The 27,832-nt window shown below is 58.2% G+C and overlaps 1 protein-coding gene across 2 annotated transcripts; it reads left to right on the top strand.

Moving 5' to 3' along the window:
• The first annotated feature begins 373 nt into the window (after positions 1-373).
• Positions 374-27,186, top strand: LOC144309724 (tripartite motif-containing protein 29). 2 transcript variants are annotated; one of them, XM_077890831.1, is made up of 10 exons: positions 374-1,346; positions 10,531-10,626; positions 11,420-11,653; positions 12,781-12,979; positions 15,663-15,764; positions 18,188-18,280; positions 20,465-20,560; positions 21,840-21,938; positions 23,417-23,493; positions 26,168-27,186. In XM_077890831.1, the coding sequence occupies exons 1-10, from the start codon at positions 543-545 to the stop codon at positions 26,228-26,230; spliced, it is 1,863 nt and encodes a 620-aa protein (XP_077746957.1). In that variant the 5' UTR covers positions 374-542; the 3' UTR covers positions 26,231-27,186. The 2 variants fall into 2 exon arrangements, with proteins under 2 accessions (XP_077746957.1, XP_077746958.1); XM_077890832.1 differs by lacking the exon at positions 21,840-21,938 and having other exon boundaries at positions 376-1,346.
• The last annotated feature ends 646 nt before the right edge of the window (positions 27,187-27,832 follow it).

The following is a 27,832-nucleotide window of genomic DNA, read 5'->3' as shown; positions in this document are numbered from 1 at the left end:
AATAGCCTTCTGTCCCGTGGGCCTCTGCAGACACCTCACCTTTCGCCCCAGGGGCCCTTTGGCTCAGCGAAGCCTGCCCACCCGTGAGGACAGAGGCTCCCCTACTTCCTCAGGAGAGGAAAGTGCGCCAGGAGGAAGCAGGCCGACTGGTTGCTGAGCTGTGGAAAATAATTAAACCAGGAGAGGGGAAAAAAAAAAAACCCAGGTCCTTTAGAAATCAGGTTGGGTATGAATGCGTAGGGCGTGGCCCTCCCGTATAATTAGCCGCGCTGCTGGCTCTGGGAGCGCCTGCCCTCCCCGGCCGGCCCGTTGTGTCAGGCTTGGGCCTGCCCTCCCCTCCTCTCCTCCTCCTCCACCCCCTCCTCCACCCCCTCCTCCGCCTCCTCCTCCTCGGCCTCCTCCTCCTCCTCCTCCTCCCTGTTCCCTATAGGTGTGTCTCCGGGCTCTGGCGACCTGACCCACTCCCCGCGGAGACGCCAGCCCGAGAGGTCACCCTCCTGCAGCCCCAGCAAGTCCCCAGCGCGCCAGCCGAGTGACGGGCCATGGAAGCCGCAGATGCCTCCAGAAGCAACGGGGCCAGCCCAGAAGCCAGGGATGCGCGCAGCCCGCCGGGCCCCAACGGGCCCCTGGAGAACGGGGCCAAGGCCGAAGGCCAAGATGCCAAGACCAGCAACGGGCACGGCGGGGAGGCGGCCGAGGGCAAGAGCCCGGGCGGCGCCCCGAAGCCAGGGGAGGGCAAGAGCTCCCTGTTCTCGGGGAACGAGTGGCGGCGCCCCATCATCCAGTTCGTCGAGTCCGTGGACGACAAGGCCTCCAGCTACTTCAGCATGGACTCGGGGGACGGCAAGAGGTCCCCGTACGCCGGGCTCCAGCTGGGGGCCGCCAGGAAGCCGCCCGTCTCCTTCGCCGAGAAGGGGGAGCTGCGCAAGTCCATCTTCTCGGAGCCCCGAAAGGCCGCCGTGTCCATAGTGGAGCCCGGGGAGGCCCGGAGGAACAGCTACCCCCGGGCCGACGGCGGCCTCCTCCTGCGCCCCAAGTCGGGCTCCGAGGAGGTGCTGTGTGACTCGTGCATCGGCACCAAGCAGAAGGCCGTCAAGTCCTGCCTGGTGTGCCAGGCCTCCTTCTGCGAGCTGCACCTCAAGCCCCACCTGGAGGGCGCCGCCTTCCGCGACCACCAGCTGCTCGAGCCCATCCGAGACTTCGAGGCCCGCAAGTGCCCCCTGCACGGCAAGACCATGGAGCTCTTCTGCCAGACGGACCAGACCTGCATCTGCTACCTCTGCATGTTCCAGGAGCACAAGAATCACAGCACGGTGACGGTGGAAGAGGCCAAGGCCGAGAAGGAGGTAATTCGAGGGGGCATCTTCTCCACTGGGGGCTCCCGAGGGGGCGGGCCTCGCGTCTCCACTGTCCTGGGCTCTTTCAGAAGACACTTCTCGCCCCTCTGCACCCGCAGGCTGGAGTGGGGACGGGGGGCTGGTCAGAGGCGGTTCCCTAATCCTCTAAGGCCTCAGGACACAGGGGCATTGCCTAGATGAGCAAACGGAGGCCTGGAGATGCCTGGGCGCTTGACCAGGGTCCTAGGAAATATTCAGGTCTGAGCCGAGAATCCATCTGGGCTCAGTGCTGAGCTCTGTGTCTGGCTGGAGGGTTTCTCCTCCTCCTCCTCCTTCTTCTTTTTAATTCTAGGGAGACTGAATTCTTACCACCTGAGCCGGACTGCCTGCTGGGGCAGGGATCATGCATGAGGAGGAGGGAATTTGGGGGCCACTTAAATGCTCTTTTTTTTTTTTTCCTGGCTTTACAGTCTGCATTTGCAGTACAGTGGCTGCTTGTTGCTTACTTGATCCCCTGGCCAGTCCCTTAACTTCCCCAATGGCCTCCTTCGTCCCTTTCTTTCATTGGGCTGTGTGTGGTCACATGTGTGTACATCTGTGCCTGTATGTGGACACACTTGGGGAGGGTTGCTGTCTGTGGGTGGGTGGGCTGTCCATATACGTGTATGTGCTTCATATACATGTGGGTGTTTGGCGCATACATTTGTACGCGCGATATGCAAGTGTGTTTGCATGAGTGCTGCCTGTGTGATCCTGCCTTGTACCTCCGTGGGGAGGAGCAGAGGCGTGTGGAGACTTGTGAAAGTGTTGCACACGGAGAAGGTGTTCTGGGCCAAAGGCTCAGCTGTGGTTGCTGCCCCTTGCTGCACAGATGCTGGGCCCAATGTCCCACGACAGCCATGCTGCTGGCAGTCATGGGCACCCCCACCCCTCTGCCGGGGCGAACCTCCTGGTGCTCAGTGTGGGACACTTGGCCTTCCTCAACAGCTTCTCAACCCATCTGAATAGGGCAGCCCAGGACCCCTCTGCGCCCAGTCTTCCTGATGGAGAGTTGGCTGATTACTCTCTTATGGTGCCCCTCGCCCACACTCTGGGCAGAAGGAGATGGGTTACAAGTGGGATAAGACCCAAAGATCCTTTTTGGGAGTCTTGTTTAGCCCAGGAAGGTGTTCCCACTTCCTGGATGACCCCCAACCCCAGCCCGGCTTCTAGCCTTAGGCTGGGACACAGTGACAGGGCAGGGCCGTGGAACCCATGCTTCCGGAGCTTACTGGGGAAACCAAAACAGAACCAAGGGGCAATCATCTTCACTGGGTGCAACCAAAACAGTGCAGAGCCTCAGGCTGGTGTTCTGGGTCTCCCACCCAACCGAGTTCCAGCATTGGTTTTTACCTCTAGGTAGCTGTCGGACCACGGACAAGGCCCTTCCGTTCTCTCGGTCCTGGTTCCCTATGGTGTGGGACTAAATTGGTGGTCTTCAAACTCCGCCATGGAGTCCCTGGATTCTTGGAAATGTCAGGGATGAGGAGGGGGCAAATTGGTGCCAAGAAGGCAGTGGCTTCAGGTGCTCACTTCTACCACAAGCAATATACACTCTTGCATATCTGTATTTTTTTTTAAGATTTTATTTATTTATTCATGAGAGACAGAGAGAGACAGAGGCAGAGACACAGGCAGAGGGAGAAGCAGGCTCCCTGCAGGGAGCCCGATGTGGGACTCAATCCCAGGGCCCCGGGATCACTACCTGAGCCAAAGGCAGATAGATGCTCAACCGCTGAGTCACCCATATATCTGTTTCTTAGAGTTTGCCTGCAAATTGCATCTGAAACCAGAGTATCACCTGAGGAAAGCCCAGGTGTCTCTGGAGGATGGGAAGGTCTCAGGCAACCCTCTGTGGAGGCACTGGGAACTTCGAGTTCACCTTCTGGTGCTTGGGGGGCTGCATAGGACTCAGAGACAGAGCTCTCGCCCTTGAAGGCTCATGATGTAGGTCAAGAGGCAGAGCTCAGACGCACAAACAAGCCCGGAGAGCATCCGCCCAGTTACACAGAAGCAGCTGTAGATCAACATCAAATCGTAGAGGGTGGAATGCCGGGCTGGCTGGAGTCCTAGCAATCTCATCTGTCTCTTCCTTCACCTTGCAGCAGGGACGCACACAGGCCCAGGGAGAGGAAGGGACCTCTCCAAGCTCAGAGAGGGGGGAAGAAGTCTCCTAATTCTCTTCCAATATATATTTTTTAAGATTTTATTTACGTATTCATGAGAAACACAGAGAGGCAGAGACACAGGCAGAAGGAGAAGCAGGCTCCCCGAGGGGACCCCGAAGTCCCTGATGAGGGACTTGATCCCAGGACCCCGGGATCACACCCTGAGCCAAAGGCAGATGCTCAACCACTGAGCCACCCAGGAGCCACTCTTTTCCAATATTTGAGAGCAACTGAGGGGAAGGGCATCGAAGAGGTGGGATTCAGGATACCTGTGCTTTCCGGGGAAAATGGTCCACGGGAGTGACGTTAATAATGGGGGCTTCAGACAGCGTGTGTGTGTGTGTGTATGTGTGTGCACAAGTGTGCACCAGCGGCAGAGGGTAGGCAGGGAGAGGCATGGAGTGGCCAGGAGCCTGGGCTGGAGCACGACTGTTTGTGTAGGCTTGGCTTTGCTAGTAGGTCAGACGTGGGGGACATTGGCACACAGCAGGGTTAGTGGATTGATTGACTGAAATGAATAAGCGTGTCAATCCTGGCATCCTTTGGAGGCATCCCCTGCAGACCCAAACATCAGCCCACACACCCTTTTTTGCAAGGAGCCCTGTCCAGAACCTGTTCTGCAGGCCAGCTGGTGAAGGCCCAGGTGAGGTCATCTTTGACCTATCTCGAATGGTTGCATGAGGCTGCAGATGACAGCCAAGGCCGTGGGTGCTCATCTCCTGGATTTCGACTCTACCTGTAGCCTCTGAGCAGAGGCGGCGTTGGAGAGAAGGCCACTTGACGTGAAAGCACGACGATCCTTCCTCTGGTGGACCCAAGGTCAGAATGTTCCAGGTCCACTCCACATGTTAGAAGGGGTCCCACAGGTGTACTCCAATCCACGCCCCTGCCTCTGGACGTTTCCCAGGCTGGATTAGGCTGATGAGATCACGATGTTCATATGCACCTTTTCTGTGTCTCACGGCCCCTCCTGTCTATCCCAAGTCCCTCCTGCTGCATTGGGTCAGGATGGAGGACTCCTCCTGGCCAATGACTGTGTGCTCCGGGGTGGGGGGGGTGGCCTGCCTGGCCCCTCCTCCTCCAGCCGCCCTTCCCTGTGTGGAGGGGCGCTCAGCCCGAGGCTGGCTCTGGGAGCATGAGCTCCCGGCTCATCCCCATGTGGACCAAGCCCTCAGCAACTCCCCTGCCCCCAGCAGGCTCGGTTCCCCTCTCTCCGCTGCCCTGTGGCTTTGCTTCTCCCAGTTCTTCCACGGAGGCTGAGCCACCAGGTCACCGGGCGTGGCGATCACCGGTCGGTCGTGGGCTCTGGGAGCTGTGCTGGTGTGGGCACTTGGGGCAGACAGTGGTGCCTGCGATTGGGGTACAGGCCAGGCAGAGGTGACTCTCCTGGGGGATCCTGTCAATGGTGGGGGCTGTGGGGGGGTGCTCCGGGACAGGGTGGGCAAGAGAAGAGACAGGCGACCTCTGAGGGGAAGCAGTTTATCTTGTAAACTCTTTAGAGACAGGAGACAGGGCAAGAAAGTGACAGGCTGGGAGACATTCCGGTTTTTATGGAGCGCACCTATGTGCCAGGTGTTTACCCTACTCCTGACAGCAGCCCCACAGGGCGTGAGCTACTGCACCTATTTTATAGATGAAGACATAGGCCCAAAGATGTCAGGACACGTCCCCAGAGTCACAGCACAGGGTGGCAGAGCTGGGACTCAGACTCTTCTGGTGGCTCCTTCCTCTCCACCTCCACCAGTTTACACTTGGTTTTCATAGGATGGCAGGCTCTCCTGGGGGCCGTCCTCAGAATGGAATCACCTGGAGAATCAAGACACAGCTTCTTGGGCCTTTCTTTGCCCCGGGAGGTGCTCGTTCAGGGGGTTGGGGGCCTGGGATCTGTATTTTTTAAGTCTCCCTCTGGGATTCCAATGTGTAGCCAGGTTGGGAATCGGGCATCTTGTCCTACCTCACCAGAAGGAAACTGAGGCCTGGGGAAAGGTGGGGTGACCTTCTCAAGGGCCCACCGCTGGTCTGGAGACAACCTGGGTGTGACTCTGTCTAGCATCCTCTTGCCCTGTCCCTGTCCTGACACCTGAGGAAGCAGAAGGGACCATAAGCCCCAGTCAAGCGGACGAGTACTGGGCTATTTGACATCTGGGTGGAAATGGGGGAAATCTATCCAGCATTTCAGATTCTTATCCAGATAATTACCATTTGTCTGAGAGTACAAATTTGGCAATTAACTGGCTCATTTGGCAAATATCAGAGCCAACGGCCCATGTAGTTAAACCAAGCCTGAGGAGGATCACAGCCTCATCTCCCCTGTCCCCGGGGGGCAGCGCAGGTACATATGTCCAGGTGAGTGCTCAGGTGTCTCTGTACCCCAAGGCCCAGGCCTGTCGGATCAGGGGCGCCACCAGGGCCTGTGCCATCACTTTGCTCTCAGGGAAACCTCTGCTTTCCCCAAGGCCAGAGGGATTTGCGGCAGGGTGGCCTGCCCAGGGCCCATCCCAGGCAGCAGTGCGAGAGGCAACCTGACGAGTGTGGGAGCAGGGAACAAAGGAGGCATTTAGGGACAGGCCTGGGCAGGGTGGAGGGAATGAACCAGGAGTAAGAGGAAGTGAGGAGGGAGGTGGAGGCAGGGATGGAGGGGTGGGGAGCTGGGACCACATCAAATATCAGGGGCTTTAGTCAGATTCCAAGAGAGGAGGGGGAGGGAGAGAGAGCTGGGGCCTCCGGGGGCGATGAGGGTGCCAGGAGAAAAAGGGGGTGACGAGGGAAGAGGCAGGATGACCAGACTGTTCCATCGGTGAGCAGGGGAGCCTGGGCAGGCCTAAATTAGCAGGAGTGAAGGGACATTGTCCCGGAAGATTCGGAGCAGAGCCTAGAGATTAAGAGGACACATAATGAGATCTGAGCCCGGAAGGGCTTTCTAGCTGTGAGAACTCAGCAAAGTTCATCATCTTTTTAGGCCTTAGCTTCGCATCTGTAAAATGGGGTAACGACCTTTGCAGATTCAAGAAGAAAACGCCTGGCACATAGTAATACTCAACAACACAATTTGGGTCCTTCCTTCTCCTCATGTTGCGGGGGGCACCCAGTATTTGGGAGCCTTCCTGTGTTATATTCTTTCCTACATCCTACCTTTTTTAAAAAAAATTTATTTATTTATTCATGAGAGACACAGAGGCAGAGACACATGCAGAGGGAGAAGCAGGCTCCCTATGGGGAGCCCAATGTGGGACTTGATCCCAGGACTCCGGGATCACACCCTGAGCCAAAGGCAGACGCTCAACCGCTGAGCCACCCAGGCATCCCTGTCCTGCCTTTTCCAGCTTTGTGCGGCCCTATTAGCAGGGGAAAAATTGCCCAGAGCCACATAGATGCTGGATACATCCCCAGGGAGGGGTTGCACACTCCAAACCCTCCTCCAAAGCGGGGAGCCCTCATCCCAGAGGTGGCAGTGCAGAGCTCCCAGTCCCGGGCCCCTTCCCCCATCCTGCTATGTCCTGCAAGTCAGGTCTTGCGAGGCCCCCTCCCAGCCTGTGTCCAACATCCCCTGCGCCCCAAAGAAAATAAGATGAGTCTCTCCCCTGCCCTGAGTCGTCCGCCCACTGCTGCAGACAGTGCGTCTCTACTTTTGACCCTGCCCTGGCATGTTTCCAGATCAGGAGCCTCCCCCTCCTGCCCTCTCGGGTCACCGGGGGACACCTCTGGCTCCCCTCGCTACACCTCAGCCAGCCCTGCTGCCCGCCTCCCCGCTTCCCTTCTGCAGGATGGCCCCCAGGGTCTGACTCCCTCGCCCTCGGTCTGGGCTCTTCCCGGTTCTAACACCCTTCCTTCGTACTCACTCCCTGCTTCCTCCTCCCTCTTGGCCAGTGAATCCGTGCTTGTCTGGTGAGACTTCTCACCCGTAGGCCCCCACCCTCGTGCTCCCACGGCTCCTGGCAGGGACCCCCAGCACCTCTGCTCACTCCACGGGACTCCTCGGGCCTTCATCTGCTCCGCTCATACCTCCTCCCACTGGCAAGGTTGGCCTAGCCTCGTCCCGTTCTCTCCCTCCATGGCCTCCAGGCTTCAGTTCTCCACGATGCAAGCACCTGTGTGCACGCTTCCCCCTGTGTCCCGACAGTGTACACACTATCCCTGGACCCAATGCAGTGGTACCACCGAACACCTGTGCCCACCCTCTCGCTCACCTGTACCCTGCTGGCCTGCTCGCCACACGGCGGCCCCTCTTCCAGGCCTGGTGTGAGTGAGAGCATCCGGCAGGGCTCCTAGTCCATGGAAGGTGCCCCACACAATATGATGCTGGCCTGGACTCTTTCTTTCTCTTCTTCCTTTCTTTCTTTCTTTCTTTCTTTCTTTCTTTCTTTCTTTCTTTCCTTCCTTCCTTCCTTCCTTCCTTCCTTCCTTCCTTCCTTCCTTCCTTCTTTCTTTCTTTCTTTCTTTCTTTCTTTCTTTCTTTCTTTCTTTCTTTCTCTCTCTCTCTCTCTCTCTTTCTTTCTTTCTTTTTTTCTTTCTTTTTCTTTCTTAAATATTTTCTTTATTTATGAGTGACAGAGAGAGAGAGAGAGAGAGAGAGGCAGAGACACAGGCAGAGGGAGAAGCAGGCCCCATGCAGGGAGCCCAACGTGGGACTCGATCCCAGGTCTCCAGGATCACGCCCTGGGCGGAAGGTGGTGCTAAACTGCTGAGCCACCAAGGCATCCCCCCTGGACTCTTTCTAAGGCCTTCATTTCCCTGTTCCCAAGTCATCTCATGATCCCCGGGGGGCGATCCTCTTACTATGTCCATGAAAGATAGACCCACTGAGGCATGGAGAACTTAAGTCACGTGCAAATGCCACCTGCTTGGAAGTGGTGGTAACTGGGTTCAAATGTTTGGACTCCTAGTCCCAAGTTCTGGACGGATTCTCTCCTGGATCCCCCACACTGTCCTTTCTCCTGGGTACAGGCCCCACACAGGTACAGGTGAGAGTGAACGCACTTTCATTCTCAGCTTTCCTGTCCACCATCAGGCCTGGTTCTGTGGGTGCCAAGGTAGGGGCAAGAAACCCAGGGACCAGTGCCACCCTCCCCCGCCCCCGCCCCGCTTCCGCCAGGTCAGGAGGTGTCAGCCGCAGTGAGGATGGCTTCCAGCTGTCCCATTGACCTGGAGCCAGGCTCAGGAGCTCTCCTGGGGTGGGCCAGGTGCCTGGCACAGACCCATCACCCAGCCCTTTGTTTCTTCCTTATGGCTCAGAATCTTCCAGGCCACTGGATCTGCCACCTGCTATGTTCTGGGCTCTTGGGCTCTGCATTCTCGGGGTGTGTGAAGGGTGAGTCTGCGCATCCACAGTGGGGTCTCATCCCTCTGCTCCCCACTCTCCCAGCACTGTGTCTATTGGCACCTGGCTTCTCCCCAGCTTTTTTCTAGAAATAAGGTTGAATCCTATCCTCATCTCCTTTCGCTCCTTTCCTCCTGACAATCATTTTCCATCTCTGCGAATGGCATTTTCCATGTTGTGGGGTTTGCAACCCATTACTGGTGGGGCAGATGCTTCCTGAGAATGTGGAGTCTCTTTGCCTGGAGAGCCCAGGAGTATGTGTGGGCAGAGAGGGGGTGCAAGGTGGGATTGGGGGCTCTCCGTCTGGGACCTCCACAGCTCTTGACTGGGCCTTCCCATCTCCTCTACTAGCTCCCTGAGCTCTGGGCACCCTTTCCAAGAAAGCCAGGGAAGCTCTCCCCACCACCAATCCACTTCCCCAGGTGTCTGTGGAGGGAACCCAGTGAGCACCCTGCTGGCCTGGTGGAGCCCTCCAGAGAGGCAACACGTGCCAAAGTCTGTATCCCTCTCAGGACTCCTTGCCAACAGAGCTCACATTCCTAGCGGTTTGTGGCTTCCTCATCTTGACTTTTCTTGTGGGTTCCTCAAAGAGATAGCTGGAGAAAGGCACAGATCTCCGCTCAAAACCCAGGGTAGTGGGGAGACCATGAGCACCCCAATGCATTCTTGGATGCCTTAGTCTTTCTGCCTGTGGGTGGAGATCACCCACCAGTCCTTCCAAGCTGGAGGGTACTTTGAGAGCACTGGCAGGGGCCCCAGCTAGAACAAAGAGGTTCCTCTTGACTCGGCTGAATGGGCTTGGCCTTAGCTTCATGCCCCCCTTTTGTCTCTGTTGTAGCTGCTTTCCAGAGAAAGAATTTCCCCAAATGGAAGGAACATACTTTCCATATCCATTAGAGCTCACATCCCAAGGCACCCCTCATGGATCCTCTTCTCAACCTCACCCCAGACCCCAGCAGCCTGTGTCCTCCTCTGATTGGAGATGCCTGGAATCTCTGCTGATCTTCCCTCCTCCTCCCTTCACTGCCTCACTGGCCAAGCCTCCTCCAGAGACCCTGAATAGAAGCCCCTATCTTGCCCAAACTGCAGACTGCACTGCCTTTCCCATAAACAGGTTCATAGCTATACCTGTCCAGACGGAGTCCCTGCTGGTTGCAGCCCGGGCTCCTGCTTGCAACACAGGCCCCACGTCATGGCATAGAAACGCTGCATACTCTTACGGCCCCAGGACACTCCCTGGGCTGGGCTGGGCCAAGCTGGGCTGTGTCCCCTTTCTCTAAGCTTGAAGGAAGCAGGAGATTCCTTTCCTCTCTCTAGGGCCCTCAAATCCATTGAAAGAAGGGGGGGGCATAAATGAACCATCCCTCCTGCTCACTTTGGGTGGAGGGACCTGGTAGAGGTTTGGTCCTTCTAAAGGCGTGGCTGGGATGTCTAGCCCCCGAGGCCCGAGTTCACAGCAACATAGTGTTTGACTTATTGCCAGATCCCTGGTGACAGGTGTGATGCCTGGCATTTCTGAGGTCCCGGCGACTGTTTGCAGAATATGGGCTGAAGGGCTGAGTGGGGAGCCCTGCCCAACTTGGCTCCCTGGCTGGGCCCACACCCTGATTCTCTGGTGCTCTTCAACCTCCTCCCCCGGAATTCTCCAACTCTGGCTCCTTCCCTGCAGACAGAGCTGTCACTGCAAAAGGAACAGCTGCAGCTCAAGATCATTGAGATTGAAGATGAGGCTGAGAAGTGGCAGAAGGAGAAGGACCGCATCAAGGTGAGCCACCCCCAGACCTTGGCCTTGCTCTATGCTCAACCTGCCTGTCCTGACTGGCAGGAGGAGAGACGTTGGCTCCAGGCCTCAGGCCCCCATTAACACCCCACACTTATTTCTTCTGGGTTTACCCACCCTTCTGGCATCCCCACCAATTTCCCTTCTACGTCTAGGCCAGGCATTCAGTTGGGATCTTATCCATTACCTCATGCTCGTTTGACATCATCCCAGCAAATCAAGACCCTAGATCAACCTGTCCTCCACTGTGTCCTCCAGTATCCTCTGCTGTCTGCTCCACCCACCAGACCACCCAGCCACCAAATGCATGACGTTGACCTTTAACTTGTGCCAGTATGGTTAGATGCATGACTGCTATGGTTTGAGCAATTAGAAACCATAATCTGAAATCACTGACTCTTGACCCTGGCTGCATAAACAGCTTGTCAAATTCACTTTCTGAATGATGTTTGGTTCTAGTTGAGGTTTCATTAAGTGCAACCTGACTCATAGGAGAATTTCTGGGTCCATGGAGTCACCCAAGATTGGAATGATGGCTCAAGTCAACCCACCCAGGGGAGGAGTCACAGATAAGAGTTGGCTGTAAACAAACCTGGCCATCTCTGTCAATAGATGGCATCCCTTGAATGAGATTCTTAGCCAAACAGGCTTGCTGGGTGGGGGCAGTAGAAATGCCCTGGTTCTGACTGTGGGGTGGGGACCTAACAATACACTTGGCTAGGGAGGTTTTTAAAATTCCTGAAACCCTCCTTCCTCTCTCCTCTCACTCTGGACCCAGAGCTTCACCACCAGTGAGAAGGCTATCCTAGAGCAAAACTTCCAGGACCTGGTGCGGGACCTGGAGAAGCAAAAGGAAGAGGTGAGGGCTGCCTTGGAACAGCGGGAGCGGGATGCTGTGGACCAAGTGAAGGTGATTGTGGATGCTCTGGATGAGAGGGCCAAGGTGCTGCACGAGGACAAGCAGACCAGAGAGCAGATGCAGAGCATCAGTGACTCGGTGCTGTTTCTGCAGGTACAAAGCAACTCTTCTACCATTCGATCCTTCAATCCTTAGGTCCACCTTCCCAGACCTTTATCCAGCATCCATCTGTCCATCATCCATTTGTCTACCATTCCTCATCCATCCCTCCTTCCTTCCTTCCTCCATTCCATCTGTCCATTTAACTTTTCCATCCAAGCCATTTCCCTGCCTACTCTAAAGATGGCAGCAAATATCACCTTGTACCAACTTCAGTTGATATGTACTAACAGTGCTCCAGGCTCAGAAGGAAAGAGTTCTGGGATTGACTAGTGAGGTGTGCTCTGGGTATGGGGTGTGTTGTAGAAGTGCTGCCCATGTGATATCCTTGACTTTATCTGTCTATTCATCCACTCATCCTTCCAACTGCTGGAGAGTTTTGGGTACCACTACATGCCCAGGACTCTGCTGGGTGCTGCAGAGAATAGAGAAGTAGAAGACATGGTTTTTGCCCCCAAGGAGCTGCAATTCAGCTGGGAAGATAAGACATGCACAATTAGAGAGCAATACAGAAGAGTATGTAATTAAATGATAAAGCATGTGGTTCAGGAGATAAGTGCCTATGGAAGCTCTGGGAAGGGCAAGCACGTGGGAGTAATCTAACACAGCTTTGTAGAGGAGGTGGAATTTGAACTGGGTCTTGAAGGCTCATAAAGGTTTGAGAAAGAAGAGGGACTTTCCAGTGAGGGGGAAGGGAAGAGAGAAGCACAAAGTGCAGAGGCAGGCTTCGAGCGTGGTATGAAAAGGTGAAGGTAGCACCATGACTGACCCAGAGCGTTCTAGAAAAGCTCCTAGTGTTTTTACTCCCAAAGACATCACAGCTTGTATCACTCTCATCAACCCCTGCGAGGTAGGATGATGTGTCCAGTTGTGTGTGTGTGGCGGCGGGGGGGACCATGCAGTCCCATATCTGATGACTAGTGCCCTCAAGGTTGTTAGTGTCTAGTGGAGTTTAGTCAAACCCAAGGGGGGCTAGTTAGTAGCAGAGTTGTGCCTAGAACCCAGCCTGTCTGGCTCCCAGCGTTGAGCCTTCCAGCTGGACTGAGAACTCCCTGCAGAGAAGGGTCCCCCCCAGCTACTAAAGACCTATAGAGTTAATGGCTTCTTTCCTTCCTTGGTAGGAATTTGGTGCATTGATGAGCAATTACTCCCTCCCCCCACCCCTGCCCACCTACCATGTTCTGCTGGAGGGGGAGGGCCTGGGACAGTCCCTTGGCAACTTCAAGGATGACCTGCTCAATGTGTGCATGCGCCATGTTGAGAAGATGTGCAAGGCGGATCTGAGTCGTAACTTCATCGAGAGGAACCACATGGAGAACGGTAGGTCTGCCCTGCCCAGGGCCTGCCCCAGGGCCCTGGGCACTTTCCTCCCAGGCCGATCCCTGCTGCCTGGGTCAGCATCCAGCCAGTTGGCCCCTCATTGTTCCAAACTACTTGTCCTGCCCAAGGTGTTGGGACTGGGACTCAGGGATTGTAGCCTCCATTGAACCGGCTGCCAAGGTTATGCGGTGTTCCAAGGGCCCTCAAGGACAGTGGGCATCTGGGCCCCGGCTGCACAAATGCCTCCTCTCTACAGGTCATCCATCAAACTCGGGGATTAATTTCATTCAGATCTACATCTGATGATGGGGCCCAGTCCAGCAGCTGTGTGGATGATGCCACTTGTCAGGGCCAGATGCTAACCTGGTGACTTTGCAGACTCCTGGAGACATGACCTAGAACCGCATCACGCTTGGAGGGAGATTTGCCTGTCACCGTGGCTGCCTTGAGTGGTGTTGAGCTGGGAGGCTGGAACTGGCCCAGTGGGCTGGGCTGGGGACAATGGGGCACATATGTCTCAGTGATTCACCAGCTCCCCTGAAGTCAGCTTCTCTGTGAGTCATGCTGTCCCCCATGGAGGCCAATTGAATCACCTCACAGAAAGCCTCCTCATCTGAGAAACTACTCCATTAAGTCTTTTCTCACCAGCCCAACCCAATCCCTTCAGGATCTGAAGCTAGAGCACTTTCCCCCAAGGCCCCATCCTGTGGCCCAGGCCCAACACAGGGCTTTAAGGACACTTCTGGCCCAAACACCCCAAGGAAGTGGTCTCTGTCTTTTGTCTCCAGATGGAGCATGTGATTTCTTGGGGATGAGGAGGGGGTAATAGTGTGCAGGTGTGCTGGAGTTGAGGGGTGCATCTATATATCTGGTGATGGTGACATCACACAGAGTTCCTGTGAAATGTGGGGGACATTCAGTTACACCTGAGGGATCCATGAGTCACTGCAGCAAGACAACCACTTGGCTTCAAGAGGCATTTGGATCCTGAAATCCTCCTTCTGATGACAATGGTGATGACATTAACGGTGGTGGCTGGCAGTGCCTGAGGACTCCCTGCCTGCTGGCTTCCTGTGAGCTCTTTGCTTACAAGGGCTTACTTTCCCTGCAGAATGCAGCGCATTTCACAGACGAGAAGGCCAAGGATCTGAGGGTCCGAGGGTCTGAGAAGTAGCTTTTCAAAGGGCATGTAGCTGAGCTGGGGACGTAGTTAGGATTTACACTCAGCTACTCGGTCTCCTGTGTCTTCCCATGGCTGGTGGCCATGCAGAGCAGTTGGGGTGTGTGATGATCATGGTCCCTGGGGTACAAGCCTGGGGAGGGGGAGGGCCTCTGCTGAGGTCTGGCCAGACAAATGAGGATGGCTGTGACTGGGCCAGGGTGGCCCATGAGCCTTGTGGGGACCTCTGCCTGCTGCCCATCCATATGCCATTTCTAGGTCATGACTGGTTGGCCACAGCCTCTGAGCAGGTGTGGGCCTGTGCCCTGTGCCCTGTACAGGAAGGTGCTGCCGGGAGCAGGATCGGTGCTGATGTCAGCAGCCCTGCACCTGTGCCTGGAGCCCTGGGCCTCCACGTGGGTTTGTTAGTTTGTTGGTTGCTGCTGTATTGTTGTTGGGAGTGTGTCTGACTATAGGGTGGTATGTGCATATGAGGGGGTGGTGGTGGGGGGGGAAACGGGTGGCCAGTGAGTCAGACTTCCTCTCCTCCTGGATGCCAGCCTACCCATCAGACCAGAGACTCAGTCCTACCCTCAAAGGCCTGGGGACTGAGAGGCACCAGAACATAGTCCTCCTGAGCTTGTGGAGTTGGGGGTGGGGGGATGGGGAGCATGGGAGGAGGGCTGGGCCAACACCTGGGAAGACACGGGGTTGCCTCCTGTGTGTCAGGCCCCTGCTAGGTACGGGTGGTGGAGATGAAGGATGAGGGCCTGAGCCATTCATTCCCTCTCTTGCCCTGGGGAGACAGAGAGGGAAGGACAGAGGGAAAGTAGGAGGTGGAGAAGCAGTAAGAGGAAGGAGTGGGGTAGAGGGCAGCTGGGGGAAGGCCAGCGAGGCACCACAGATATGTTTGGGTTTGAGAGTATACTTGAGGGCGGGGTGGGGCAGGGAAGAGTCAGCACCCCCCCCCCCCAACTCAGCTCACTCCCCTCTGCATGCCTCTGCTCAGCCGGCTGGATCCCTGGCCGTGGAGGCCGATGCGAGGACCCCAACCCATCCCCTTGGGCTGCCGAACGTGGCTGGGACAAAGTGATGAAGTAGGGATGAGGGCTCATGCTGCCCCCAACTCTGCTCTTATTGGCCGTGTGACACTGGGCAAGTGACTTTGCTTAACTCCTGAGCCTCAGTTTCCTTGTCTGTCACATGAGGATCTCCATACCAGCCCAAGGGTGGGCGCTGTACACAGCACCTTGTAAAGTGCCAAGTGCTGTGCCTAGCGTGTTACTCCCAAGGGCCCGTCGAGGAAGTAGGTGGCTCACTGCAGCCCCTCTCTCACCTCCTCGCAGCTCAGGAGCAGAGGGCATGCTGGGCAGGCCGTGGCCTGCTCCGAGGTTGGAGAACCTTGCCTGTGCCTGGGCCAGGGTGCCAGGGGCCGACCCAGCAGAGCCCATCAGCTGGGCATCCCCAGGGGCCAGCTTCTCCTCCCCACCTGCCCCTCTGATGAGTGACCTCTGTCCTTCCCAGGGGCTGACCATCGCTACATGAACAACTATACTAACAGTTACGCGAGCGAGTGGAGCGCACCTGATACCATGAAGAGATACTCCATGTACCTCACGCCCAAGGGTAAGGGAGGGCACCCTGCCCCTAAGGGTGCTCTGGAGACCCAGCTGGGTCCCCCTGTGGCAGAGTGGCCATCGCTAGGTTTGCCTGGGGAAGTGCTGGCCCATACCCGCTGTCCCGGAGGAACCACGAGCGGTGTCCTCTTTCGTCCTCAGAAGCATCCAGGTCAGAGATACATTACTGGCACCCTGCCCCCCACGGCTCCCCTCCCTGGAGCTCCGGCCCCTGCCTCCAGGCCAAACACTTCTTTCCCTTTCCTTCCAGAGGGTCTCCCGGCTGCTGTTTTCACCAGCAACCGTGTGCCAGGCCTGAGCTGGGTTCTGCTTCTGCTCGAGTCTTGGTAGTGCTGTGGGGGGGGCTGGTCCCCCAGAGCCATTCTGCTCCTCAAGGGCAGGGAGACGGGTGGCTGGCCTACCTTTCCTCGCCTGTCCCTCCCTGCACGCAGCCTGGCCCTGAGCCCTCCTTCTCGGGGCGCTGGACGGTCCCAGCCTGTGCCAGTCTGGGTGGAGGTATAGACCAGAGCCTGCCTGTCTTCGCCCTGGGGAAGCCTGTTGCATTCTTTTGCACCAGCAACAAACCACAACAATGCCCGTTACATAAGGGTGGGTGTGCCAGGTGTGTCAGCCCTCAAATAAAGGGCATGTGTATTTGTGTGCACGTGTGTCAAGGTGGTCTCGAGAAGAGTGGGGGGTGTGAGGAAAGGTGAGGAAGGAGCCGTGGAGACGTGGGGAAGGCACGAGGCGCTGGGGAGGGGAGCCTCCGGGGCCTGGGCACTGATTCACACACCTCAGACGCGCACACACACCGTGGGAAGGGCGTTGGGGATTTAGAGAGATGAGCTCAGTGGGAGGAACCTGGTCTCTCCACCCAATTTGAAAACAACACCTGGGCCCTGGCAGAGACCTGGTGAGGCACCTGAGCGCCCAAGTCCCCCCTGCCCCACATTCCTGGTGTGGGCCAGGCCCGCCAGCCTTGCCCCTTTCCTCCCCGGGGTGCTGTCTGGGGGGCCTAGTCCTGGGAGCGGGGGAGCCAGTAAGCGGCACTGACCAGCCTCCCCAGTGTCCCTTACCTTGGCCAGTCATTCCGAGGACCCTGATGGGCACTGATTCCCCAGCTGGCCCCTGCTTGGCTGCCCCCTGCTCCGTAGGAGGCTGAGGGGGGTGTGGGTTCCACTGCGGGTCGTGGGGAGGGGAGCAGAGCAGCTGGGGGTAGAGGCAGGGACACAGACCTGCCAAGATGTTGCCCTCAATCCAGGACCTGGGGACATTGGGTAGGTCACTGCCCTCTCAGTACTCCCACCTGAGAAGAGAGAAATTCGGCTCAGATGCTAGGAAGCCTTTCAGCTTGTCACTGAGTCAGACGGTGACATTTGTAGGTGGAAGAAACAGGTTCATCCGGTGTCCCTGCCCTTGTACTGAGGACAGGAGGAAGGAGGAAATCTGCCCTCTGGGAGCTCCCAGGCTCAGGGTAGAGGCGAGGGAAGGGCCAGGGAGAGTCAGCAAGGGGATGGGGAGACAAGGCCACCCAAGGGCCCGAGGTGAGTCTGGGAACTCTGGGGCAGTAGGCCTGGGAAGTGAGATTTCTCCTTGGAGGCTGGTGTCCAGGCCCCTGGAAGAGGGGCCGTGTGCTCTGTGAAGAGGCTTGGCTGTGATGGACAGAGGGCACCCAGGTGTGAGCAGCCAGAGGGCAGAGGCTTACAGAAGAACTAGCTGGTGCTTGGCCGGGTGGTGGGCCAGAGCTGGGAGTGGGGTCGCTGGTTAGGTGGGAGGGGAGGAGCTGATGGAAGGACGCTGACACATGTGGGAAGCATGTAAAGTGGGAGTATGGATCCCACTCTGCCAGCCTCTCAAGATTGTTCTGAGAACCCAAATTTGGAGGCTTCTGTGTAATGTAAGGTCTTATCCCTGGAGGGGGAAGGACCTGGGAGATGTTCGTGGGCACCGGCTCATCATCACTGGTGAGCCCTCACTTGGCCAAGGGCCCAACACCTGTGCCCCCCACAGCTGCCATGATCCTCCTTCATCATGGGCACCCCATCTCCCAGCCTCTGGGGTCTCCATCATGCAAGGAGTGGCTCAGGAGAGAAGTGTTGGCTTTTCCAGCCTTGGTGATCCTCAGAGCCCCCAGGGAGGGTGACCATACCAGTCTATGCAGGAGGCTCCAGGTTTGTACCTGAGGCTCTTGTGTACTTACCAACAGTCTTCCTTTCACTGTTAAGCGTCCTGATTGGGAGGGCAAATTAAGTGGCTGCCTATGCTAGACCCAGAAGAGCTGTCTTAGTGATGGAACCCAGGTCCTGGGACAGAAAGTGGGGGCTGGATGGGGACAAGGAGTCCCAAATAACCCCCTCAGGTCAGAAGCCACGGGCCTACCTTGAACCAGACTCACCTTTTTGCAATGATGGTTCATCTGCATCTGCTTCACAGGTGGGGCCAGGACATCATACCAGCCAGGGTCCCCCAGCCGCCTCTCCAAGGAGACCAACCAGAAGAACTTCAACAATCTCTATGGCACCAAAGGTGAGAGGACGGCTCAGCAAGGGGATGGGAGGGCCTGTGAGGGGTGGGCGATGGGCAGGGGGGCTGGACTCCCCAATGTGAGGGGAATGTGGGGAGCTAGGATGGGCTTAGGGGCCCCAAGACAGGTGGGGAGGAGTCCTACTGAGCTCAAAGTGTGTGTGTGTGTGTGTGTGTGTGTGTGTGTGTGTGTGTGTGTGACATCGTTCGTTAGGCTGCGGAGAGGGAGCCGGGCACCTCAGCATCCCTGGAAATCCCTGAGTCCAGGGAAGTCTTCTTTTCCCTGAAGGGTGAGCCAGGGAAACTGAAGCAGGGGTTTGGGGTGGAAGCTTCTCTTAGCAAGTATCGCGACACAGGGACCTGCAGAGGACCTGGGTCCTTAACTGATCTGTGTGCACTCCTGTGTTGAGAAATCACGATGGTTAAAACAGACTAGTGTAGCTGTAAACAGAATGCATGGCGTGGCATGTAAGGGGGCTGTCCCTGGAAAGCCGGGAGGTACTGCTGCCATGCCAGGTGAGTGACGCGCACTTAAGACCCAGAAACAGGGGATCCCTGGGTGGCGCAGCGGTTTGGCGCCTGCCTTTGGCCCAGGGCGCGATCCTGGAGACCCGGGATCGAGTCCCACATCGGGCTCCCGGTGCATGGAGCCTGCTTCTCCCTCTGCCTGTGTCTCTGCCTCTCTCTCTCTCTCTCTCTGTGACTATCATAAAAAAAAAAAAAAAAAAAAAAAAGACCCAGAAACAGTGAGAGAGGGGTGGAGACGTGGCTTCCTCCGGGAGAGCTGCCAAGCACAGATACCCCTCTGCCCGGTGCACCAAGGGCACCGTTGTGCCAAGGGTAGGGCCATGCGCTCCAGAGGCCCAGGTTTTTGGAGGCTCTGGGGTACCTGCCAGCCGTGTGCAGGGGGCCGGGCCTGGGGCTGCTCCACCAGAACCCTGCCTCAGATGTGGCACCGGGAGGTCTGAAGAGGGGAGTGGAGGGGCCTCTTTGGTGAGGACATGGGCCCGGGAGATCTGGACGGTCAGGGGCACCTGTGGCAGGGCAATGCCCAGGCCTCGTGTCAGGACTGGATTCGCGTTGTTACCGCCACATGCGGGGTAGACCGTGCGCTCCGGGAGAGCAGAGGCTGGGTCTGTCTGGCTCACTGCTGCAATCCCAGAAGGAGGGCTCAGCAAACACGAGTCGGAAGAGAGGAGTGGACAAAGAGGTGAACGAAAGGATGGGCCTCTGGGCCCTCAGTGCTCACTGGGGGCCGTCCTGGAGAGCCTCCGGAGGACCCCGTGGCAGGGGGTTCACCGAGGGGCGGGTGGGCAGCCCTGGCCACTTCTGACCACTGAGCCCCGCTGTCAGGCCCCCAGCCTCCTGCAGGGAGTGGTGGGACAGGACCGCCAGGACTGGGCCCGGAGCAGGTGCATCACTGTGGGGGGCTTTGAAGCCCCCCAGACTCGAGTGCCCTCATGGTGCTCCTGCTGGTCCTTCCGCACCCTCCCCACTGCCTCTCTCCTCTAGACTGTGGGGCACTCATCAGCCTCTTCATCTCGGCAAACAGAATTTCAGGACTTGGACCTGCTGCCTTTGTCCCAAAGTTTAGCATGTGTTTCTGTTTATTTGCTTATTTGTTCTTTCATTCACCCGCCAACCATACAATGGAATCTTCTAGGGACCAGGCACAGCGCCAGGCGCTGGACGTGATGCTGGGCCAGACGGGCATATCCCCTGCCTCAGGGGGGTGGGGGGGGGTGAAGGATGACCTGAGACCTGGGGCTGAGGTACACAAAGACTTGAAGGAGATGACAGGGAAGCCGATGCCAGAAGACCCAACACATCTGTTAGGGATGGGGAGCAGGTGGGGCAAGAGAGAGCCAGGTGTGTGCGGATTGCTCAGGGGCAACCTGGGTGCAACGTGGAGCATCGGGGAGGGGCTGAGGGAGGTGAAGCCAGGGGGTGGGGGTGGTGGTCAGGGTGCAGCAGCAGCCCCTGAAAGCTTAAGGACTCGGTACCTGAGTCTGAGGACAGTGGGCCCGTAGGTAGGGCAGGGGCATGAGGACGCTTTGTGGTTTAGGACAACTCTGATGGCAGGAAGCGTGACAGGGACTGGGCAGAGTCGCAGAAATGGTCTCGTCCGGCCCCCCACCCCCCACGCTGGGCCACACCGGTGTGACACCTCTCCCTGTGTCCGGCCAGGTAACTACACCTCCAGGGTCTGGGAGTACTCCTCCACCATCCAGAGCTCTGACGACCTGCCCGCAGTCCAAGGCAGCTCCTCCTTCTCTCTGAAAGGTGAGCCCTCCCCACCCTGCCCTGCTTCTCCCGTCTCTCTCCAAGCTCTGCGATGGTCTCTGCTCCGTCACTCACCAGCCGTCCACCCTGGAGGGGACAGACCCTGTCCCGAGAGCCAGGGAGCGGTCAGGGGAGGCTCGGCGGCACCGGCGTGGGTCGGAGCTTGCTTCCCTCACGCTGGTCCCTACGATGAGCTGCACTGTCAGGGGGCTGGGGATGCCGTACACTCCACACCCCTGCCCCTGACCTCCCCAGGGTGCCTCCGTCAGGGCCACCTTCTGAGTCCTCCTGCTGCAAAGTTCAACTTTGTTCATCCAGCAACAACGCCTCCGTTGACTCTAGAACCCCGTGGCTGCATAGCCGCCGCCAACAACCTGCAGGGTCAGAGTCCTGTCAGGGGCCCTCCTTCAGGAAGGAAGGGCCGGACCGTCTCTAAAGCCTCCCGAGTCTGAGTCCGCTCCCCAGACAAGGCTGAAGGGTCAGTGCCTCCTGTCCCCTGAGGTTGGCCAGGGTCCTTGTGTCTCTTCTGAAAAGCCCTAGGACAGCTCTGTGGGCTGTGGTGTAAGCCAGTCTGTCTTCTGACCCCTGAGACATCCTGCCTGGAAGCAACGAGAAGCAGGCTGGCTGGGGTTAGGGAGACGGAGGGAGGCAGGCGCCCAAGCAGTGGTCTTCGAAGGTGGCTTTACCATTCAGCCATCCCTTCCAGGCTGGAATCCCAGCCTGTACCCAGGGCAGGGATTCTTGGAAGGACCAGCTAGAAGGGAATATGACTAGAGGGTCCCCAGCCCGCAAGACCCCCAGGGATGTCCTCTCCCCAAGCCAGGGCTGGGAAACTCTGGCACTTGCCTTGATCTGTCTGGCTCCCAGCAGCAACTCCCTGCTCTCTGGTCAAACCTGGATCAAAGGGAAGATGGTCCCCTCCCAGCTGGTGTGATTTGGAGCTTCCATATGCTCCCCAGTATCTCCCCCATCGGCTTGTAGCACCTCCCCTGGCAAAGGTCTTGCCCTAGGAGAGCCCCTCCTGAAATACACCGAGCCCCAGAGGAAGAGCCCAGGAACACCTGTGGTCACCTCCACACAGATCAGCTGGGAGCAGCCCTGGATGGCGGGTTCTGGGCCGGGGCCTGCCCGTGTGCAAGCAGAAGCCCCGCCTGTGAGGATGGCCCCACCTGCACCTACTAGGGCCACCAGAGTAGCAGCGCGCCAGGGTGAGATGTGACTCCCTCTGGCCCCTCGTGGGACCAGGCCGTGCTGCTAATGCCTCTCTCTCTCCCATCAGGCACTGGGAAAGTCCCCTATCAGTTCACCACCTTGGGACAGGCCACCACAGAGTTTTCCAAACCACTGGACGGCAGTGGGCGGTTTAAAAATAATCCTGGTACCTGCCTGTCTTCCCTCCCCTTCTCCCTCCTACAGCAGGGCAGACGGGACATCCTCTGGGGCTCTCTGCCATTTCTAGGGTGTCCTGGTCCTCCTCCCCAGAGTTCCCTGGAAGACGGATGCATCGCCCCACCCTGCCCCACCCCGCCCCACCCCAGCACCACTAGCTCAAGCTCACCCTTCCCCTGGATTTCTGTCTGCTGCACAAGGCTGGTCTCCTGGACCACACCTTCCCCCCCATCCCCATCCCCATCCCCATCCCCATCCCCATCCCCATCCTCACCTCTCTCGTGGCTGGCATGGGTTTTTCTTTCTGGGAACTAAGAATTGAGATCTGAATTCCCCCTCTGTCCCATCTGCCACTCAGGCCCCATGGAACCCTCCCTTTCTAAGGTTGCAACTCCCACAACCCCCAGATGCAGGGGGAGACCTGGGTTCTCTGCTCTGCCTCCACCGTCTTGCTAAATGCAAACCAAAAGGAAAGGTCAGCCCGGCTGGCGGCCTGGCGGTGCTGAGCTGGTTTCTGGGCTTGACCAGTGCACCCCCCCTCAGAGCAGGCCAGAACAGGGCCCTGGGCTGCCCCAGCCGAGGCCAGATCCTGTTATTTCTTGAGCTTCTCCTGTTGGGGTCAGAGTCAGCTCCTTCCTAGGCTCCATGGCTTGTCCCTGCAGGCCGATGGCTGAGGCCGAGAGCTTCCCACAGCTCTGTGGACCAGAGCCCCTTACGGATCCCGCTGGGCTGAGGGGAGCAGGGCAGGCAGGAGGACCAGGCCCAGAACGCCGTGGCCTTGCTGTCTTAACCATGGACTTTGGCCACATGGCAAACGACTGCTGGGCCCCAGCCCCAGCCTCCTGCTCCTGGACCCGGTGACAGGCAGTGGAACGGGGCAGGAGGAACATGAGGACGGGTTTGGGCGTCCTGCAAAACCTGGGTTCCTAGCCTGGCTGCCACTACCTGGCGGTGCAGCTCGGGGCAAACTGCTCACAGAAACAGGGTGAGGCTGAAGGAGAAGATGTGTGAGGTCCTGCAGGGTGGTGAAGGGTGGGCCCTGTCCCGGCAGCCCGGCAGTAGGAAAGGGCGCCTCCTGGTGGAAGCCCTGGCCGGCTGTGCCCGTGGGAAGGGGCGGGGCCGTGGGGCACCTTCAGGGCAGGTGCAGGGGGACATCCTTACAGAGCAATGAGATCCTGACCTGGATTTGGGGGCAATGCTCCCCTGCCCCCGCCCGGCCCAGCCCACCTGGCCTGTTCCTCCTCCCTCTGTTTGCCTGGGTGCCTCCTCCCCTGGGCCGGCCTCCCCAGGATTTTCCACCCTGCCCACCCCGAGGCTGCTGCACACCTCTTCAGGGGTAGCTGTGCTTGGTAGCGGGCTGGCTGGAGCTTGGTGGTCACTTGGGAGCCGGTAGCTGTGCCGCTAGGGCCTCGGCAGCCCTGACGGCCAGGCCCTGCTCCCTCCGACCAGCGCCTCTCGTCTCTGCAGGCTATCCTTCCCTCATCAGGAGCCAGAGCCCCAAGGCCCAGCCCCAGACCTGGAAATCTGGCAAGCAGACACTGCTGGTGAGTGAGGGGCTGCCAGGACAGCCTGCCTGGGCACAGACGCGTCCAGAATGGGCACTGACTGGGGCTCCCCGGGGGACAAGTGGTCACCAGTTGCCCAGGGGACGTGGTGGGAGGATGTGACATCTCTGGGCCATGGGATGGAAGGAGGGGGTGGCAGTGGCCTGAATTCCTATGTTCAGCAAAGGGTAGTAGAGACCCGGGACTAACAGGCAGCGGACCTGGGCACTTTCTGGGCCTCAGTTTTCTAATCTGTAAAGTGGGCAGCCCTGGTTTTTTTTTCATTTGGCAAATGGTGGCTGCGTGTCTGTACTTGCTGAATGATTATGTCCCTATCAGCTCTGGGAGTGTGAAATTCTCATCCAGGGGACGGACATCCTAGTGATGGGTGCCCCTGCCCCTTCCCGGGGCCATTCCCCAGCTCTGACAGCACAGAGGCCCTTGGGGTTATAGCATGATGAGACAGAGGCTGTAGAGTCCGGAACAGATATATTTAGGGGTTCAATAGCTAATGGCCCTGAACCAGGACCTGAAGAGCCACACACAGGAAAGCATGGCCTTGGGGCCCAGCCAGCTCAGGGGATCCCGGGTGAATCAGATTCCCTCTTTGAGACTCAGTTTCTTCGGTGTTATAAGGCAGTACTGAGTTGAGGTGATCCCTGGTAGCCTTTAGGCCTGACCGCTGCCCGGGACCTCAGTGAGCGGGGGCTGCCTTCACATGCTAGGCCTCCGCCTCCCGGAATGCTTCTCTCTTGGAGCTGAAGCAGTCCGATAACTGCCCCGAGATGTGGGTGGCATCATGGCTCTGCTGGGGACAAGGGCCGGAGTCCCCAGCTCCCTGCTGTCTTTGCATTTGGAGGTCAGAGCATGGGGAGGTGATTTGCTCGGGGCCACAGTGGCTGGGGCTGGTTTAATTGGAGAGAATCTTTAATTTGCTGGTGATGGGAGCTAAGTAATCGCGTGTGTAATTTGGAGCTGGGCCCAGGGGCACGGCGACAGCAGGACTGCACAAAGCAGATACAGGGAGGGAAAAAAAAAAAAAAAACAGGGTTTTTGTTACTGGACTGAGTCCTTGCCGTGCCTGCCACACACTCTTCCACCTCCTGGAGCCTGGGTCCCAGCGGAGAAAGCTCATTACCACCTGGAGACGCTTGGCAGGGCAGGGTTCTGGTGTCTGCCGCTGGCAAGCAGTGCTGGAAGCATGGGGGCCGGTGCTGGGACACGAGGAAGGTTGTCCTGGGAGCCAGGACGCCTGGGGTCTGGCCCCAGCCCTCGTGCCAACCTGCCGTGGGGCCTCGTGTGAGCCATTCTTCCTCTGCTGCAATCCCTCCGTCTGTAGCAGGAGTCGGGTGGCCCAGCCTTCCAGAAACAAAGACTTGAGCCATTCCTAGGTCTATTATCGATTGCTTTGGGGTCCAGGCCCTGTTCTGATGCTAAGAGCTGTGTGATTTGGGCTACGTCTCTCTCCTTCCGGGGCACCTCTGTCTCTTGCATTTGTTTCATCAGTGGCTTAACCAAGGTCTGAGCTAGGGACTCGGCCCCACATTCCACAGCCCTCCTCTCCCCAGCGTCCCGCTCTGGGCCAGTTGTAGGGCAGGCAAGGAGCTACTAGGGGATACCAGTTTCCAGGCCGGCCTGGAAGGTTGAAGACAGCGGCTGGGAACATCCTTGGTGTCTCCTGTGCTGGCATCAGTGGCGTGTGAGGAGGGTCCACTCTCTGACCCAGCTCAGGGACAAAGCCGCTTCCAGAGCCCCGCAGAAGGCTGAGTGTGCTCACATAGGTCAAGCAGCAGCTAACCCGGCCTCCTCGTGGCCGGAGGGAGATTTCTCAGGGCCAGGTGAGCTGACTGGGGGCGGAGGGGGTGCCACACGCAGAGCTGGCGGGAAGGTTGTTGCTGGCTCCGCACTGAGGACGCTCCCTGAGTGAGGGGCCGGGATGAGAGAGGCGTTGGGGCTGGGGAGCCCCCATCCGTGGCGGGCTGGGCAGTAGGTTGCCTTCTGTGTACCCTCTCTGTCAGGGGAATCGTGCAGAGAGAACAGAAGCAAATGCCTAAAGCCCTTGGGACTCAGAGCAATTCAGAGACATGGTTGGGGTTGTAGGGGGTGGTGGGGAGCTCTGGAGCTGGACTGCTAGGGCTTGAATCCCAGCTCCCCTACTCACCAGCTGGGTGGCCTTGGGAGAGTTGCTTAGCCTCTCTGTGCCTTGATTTGTTCATCTATAAAATGGGTATGATACTAGTAACCCACTTAATTGGGCGGCTGTAAAAACTCCATGAGTCCTTCTAAACAAAGCACCTGTAACAGCACAGCGCCCTTCTGCAGAGGTGAAGGTGTGGTGCGAATGGGAGCCGTGGCGGTGCTGGGTGGTGGTGGGGAGATCCTAGGCCACAGAGAGAAGGTTTGATGGGGGGGCTGAAGTTTATGCTCACCAATCAACCGGTGAGAATGAGCTGATTAGGAAATGAACCCCGAGACTCCGATAATATGGGGGCCCAACCCTGGTCACAGGGTAATAGAGCCTGTGGGTTAGGTCACAGGCCCCTAGAATCATGGGTTTTGAAGTACTGCTGCTTCCCCAGGGGTGGGGTGCAGGGGGGTTAGGCTAGGGTGGGTCTGGGTAATAGGGTCAGCTGCCCTCCGCCCTCCCTAACCACTCTTGTTTCACCCCCAACAGTCTCACTACCGGCCGTTCTACGTCAACAAAGGCAATGGGATGGGGTCCAACGAGGCCCCGTGAGTTCCAGGCAGGCAGCAACGCGGCGCTGCTACCCCTGCCCTCCCCGGCTGATCCTGCTGCTCTTGCTACTGTTCTCATCTGGGTGGAAGGGAGCCTCCCCCCGCCCCCCCTCATCAGCCACGCTCCATCCAGGCCCCTCCCCGGCCTTGGGGCTTCTAATGGTCACCATCTTTCCTGTGCTCAGAGGCCAGCCATCGCAGGGCTGGGACATAGGTGGGCTTCACTAGCCTAGCCCCCCACCCTCCTCTTGGATGTAATTGCTGGGGCCCCCGAGGGAGCGGCCTGCCTCTCCTGCCCGTGCCCCTGCCGCCTCGAGGCCTGTTGGCCATTTCTCTCCAAGGCTCCTTCCCTGTGATGTGGTCAGTAGGGGCCTGGCCATGACAGGCGCCCAGCTGCCATCCGCACGGGCCCAAAGGGCCCATCAGGAGAGTGGCCCTGAGCGCCCTGCCCTGGTCCTGCCGACCGCTGCCCAGCCTGAGCCTGCAGCCCTGGGCCGAGCCATCATCCCAACCACTTTGGGTGTCACCGTAGCCACGCCGAGTCCGAGGTCCCTGGGGACGGGCTCTCCTGGCTGCTGGGATGGTCTTAGCCAAGATCTCTCCTCTTCTACCAGCTGAGATAAGCCGGTCCCTCAACATGGTACAATCCTTCCATGAAAATAGCCACTGGCCCAGCTGCCCAAGGGACGTGCCACGCACCTGCGGAATCCTGGGGTTCTCGCTGCGACGGGAAGTGGGCGGGCTGGGGACACTGTCTCGGCTGGTAACTTGCAATTTTCAGGTACCTGCTGCTGTAATTTTTAAGGGTGGCTTACCCACTGGCCACATGGGTCTTCCTCCTCCCTCTGACTACCTTCCATGTCGCACGCTGTCATGGGGCTCAGGGTCTGGAGAGAGGACCAGAGCAGGAGCAGCAAGGTGGGCTCCTTCCTCCTCTCACCAGCCCTCCCGAGGGCCCTGGGCAGGGGGGGCGGGGGGGGGCAATGGGGTGGGGGCCGGCTGGCCAGGGGAGGAGAGGGCGACATACAGCTTGGGCTTTCCCCTCCTGAATAAACCAATGATCACCGACTTCTTTTGTATGGAACAAACATTTCTCGAGGGTCACCAGAGGGACTGGCTGCAGTTCTTCTGAACACTCTGCTACCACTGACTAGTGGGGGGTTCTCTTTCCCCTTTCTTCCAGAAAATGTGGCTCCTCTGGTCTCCCTCCCACCCCCATCAGAGTCCTGGGGTGCAGTGCAGGAGACCGGACCTTTGTCAGGGGGGCCTCGGCGAACAGTGGACAGAAGGGAGGATGGTGGGCTAGGGTACCCTGGGGTACACTGAATACCCTGAGGGCTATGAGTGCTCAGACACCAGTCCCTGGCCAGGAGCAGGACCCCAGGAATGGCTGTGCACAGGCTGGAGTGGACACTGACCGGGGGCTTCTCTGTGGTGGGGAGGGCTTCCTGGGCAGGGGGACCCCACAGCCAAGGCCTGGCAGGAGAACCACGAGGCCCCCGAAGGCAGCACCATGCTGGGGCATGCAGGAAGGAGATGAGCCTGCCCAGGCCCTGGAGGCCCAGAGCGACCTGGAGGGGTAGTCAGGGAAGGCCTCCTGAAA

Source organism: Canis aureus, unplaced genomic scaffold (assembly GCF_053574225.1).
Source record: "Canis aureus isolate CA01 unplaced genomic scaffold, VMU_Caureus_v.1.0 ptg000198l_RagTag, whole genome shotgun sequence".
In the NCBI taxonomy this organism is placed as follows: domain Eukaryota; kingdom Metazoa; phylum Chordata; class Mammalia; order Carnivora; family Canidae; genus Canis; species Canis aureus.
Note: the sequence above shows the minus strand (reverse complement) of the source record. Positions and strands in the feature narration are given on the sequence as shown.

Excerpts from the sequence above, each read along its gene's own strand:
- LOC144309724 (XM_077890831.1), top strand. The coding sequence starts at position 543 with ATGGAAGCCGCAGATGCCTCCAGAAGCAACGGGGCCAGCCCAGAAGCC. Across the intron at positions 10,627-11,419 it reads AGGAGAAGGACCGCATCAAG|AGCTTCACCACCAGTGAGAA; the intron begins GTGAGCCACCCC and ends CTCTGGACCCAG. Across the intron at positions 15,765-18,187 it reads CATGTACCTCACGCCCAAGG|GTGGGGCCAGGACATCATAC; the intron begins GTAAGGGAGGGC and ends TCTGCTTCACAG.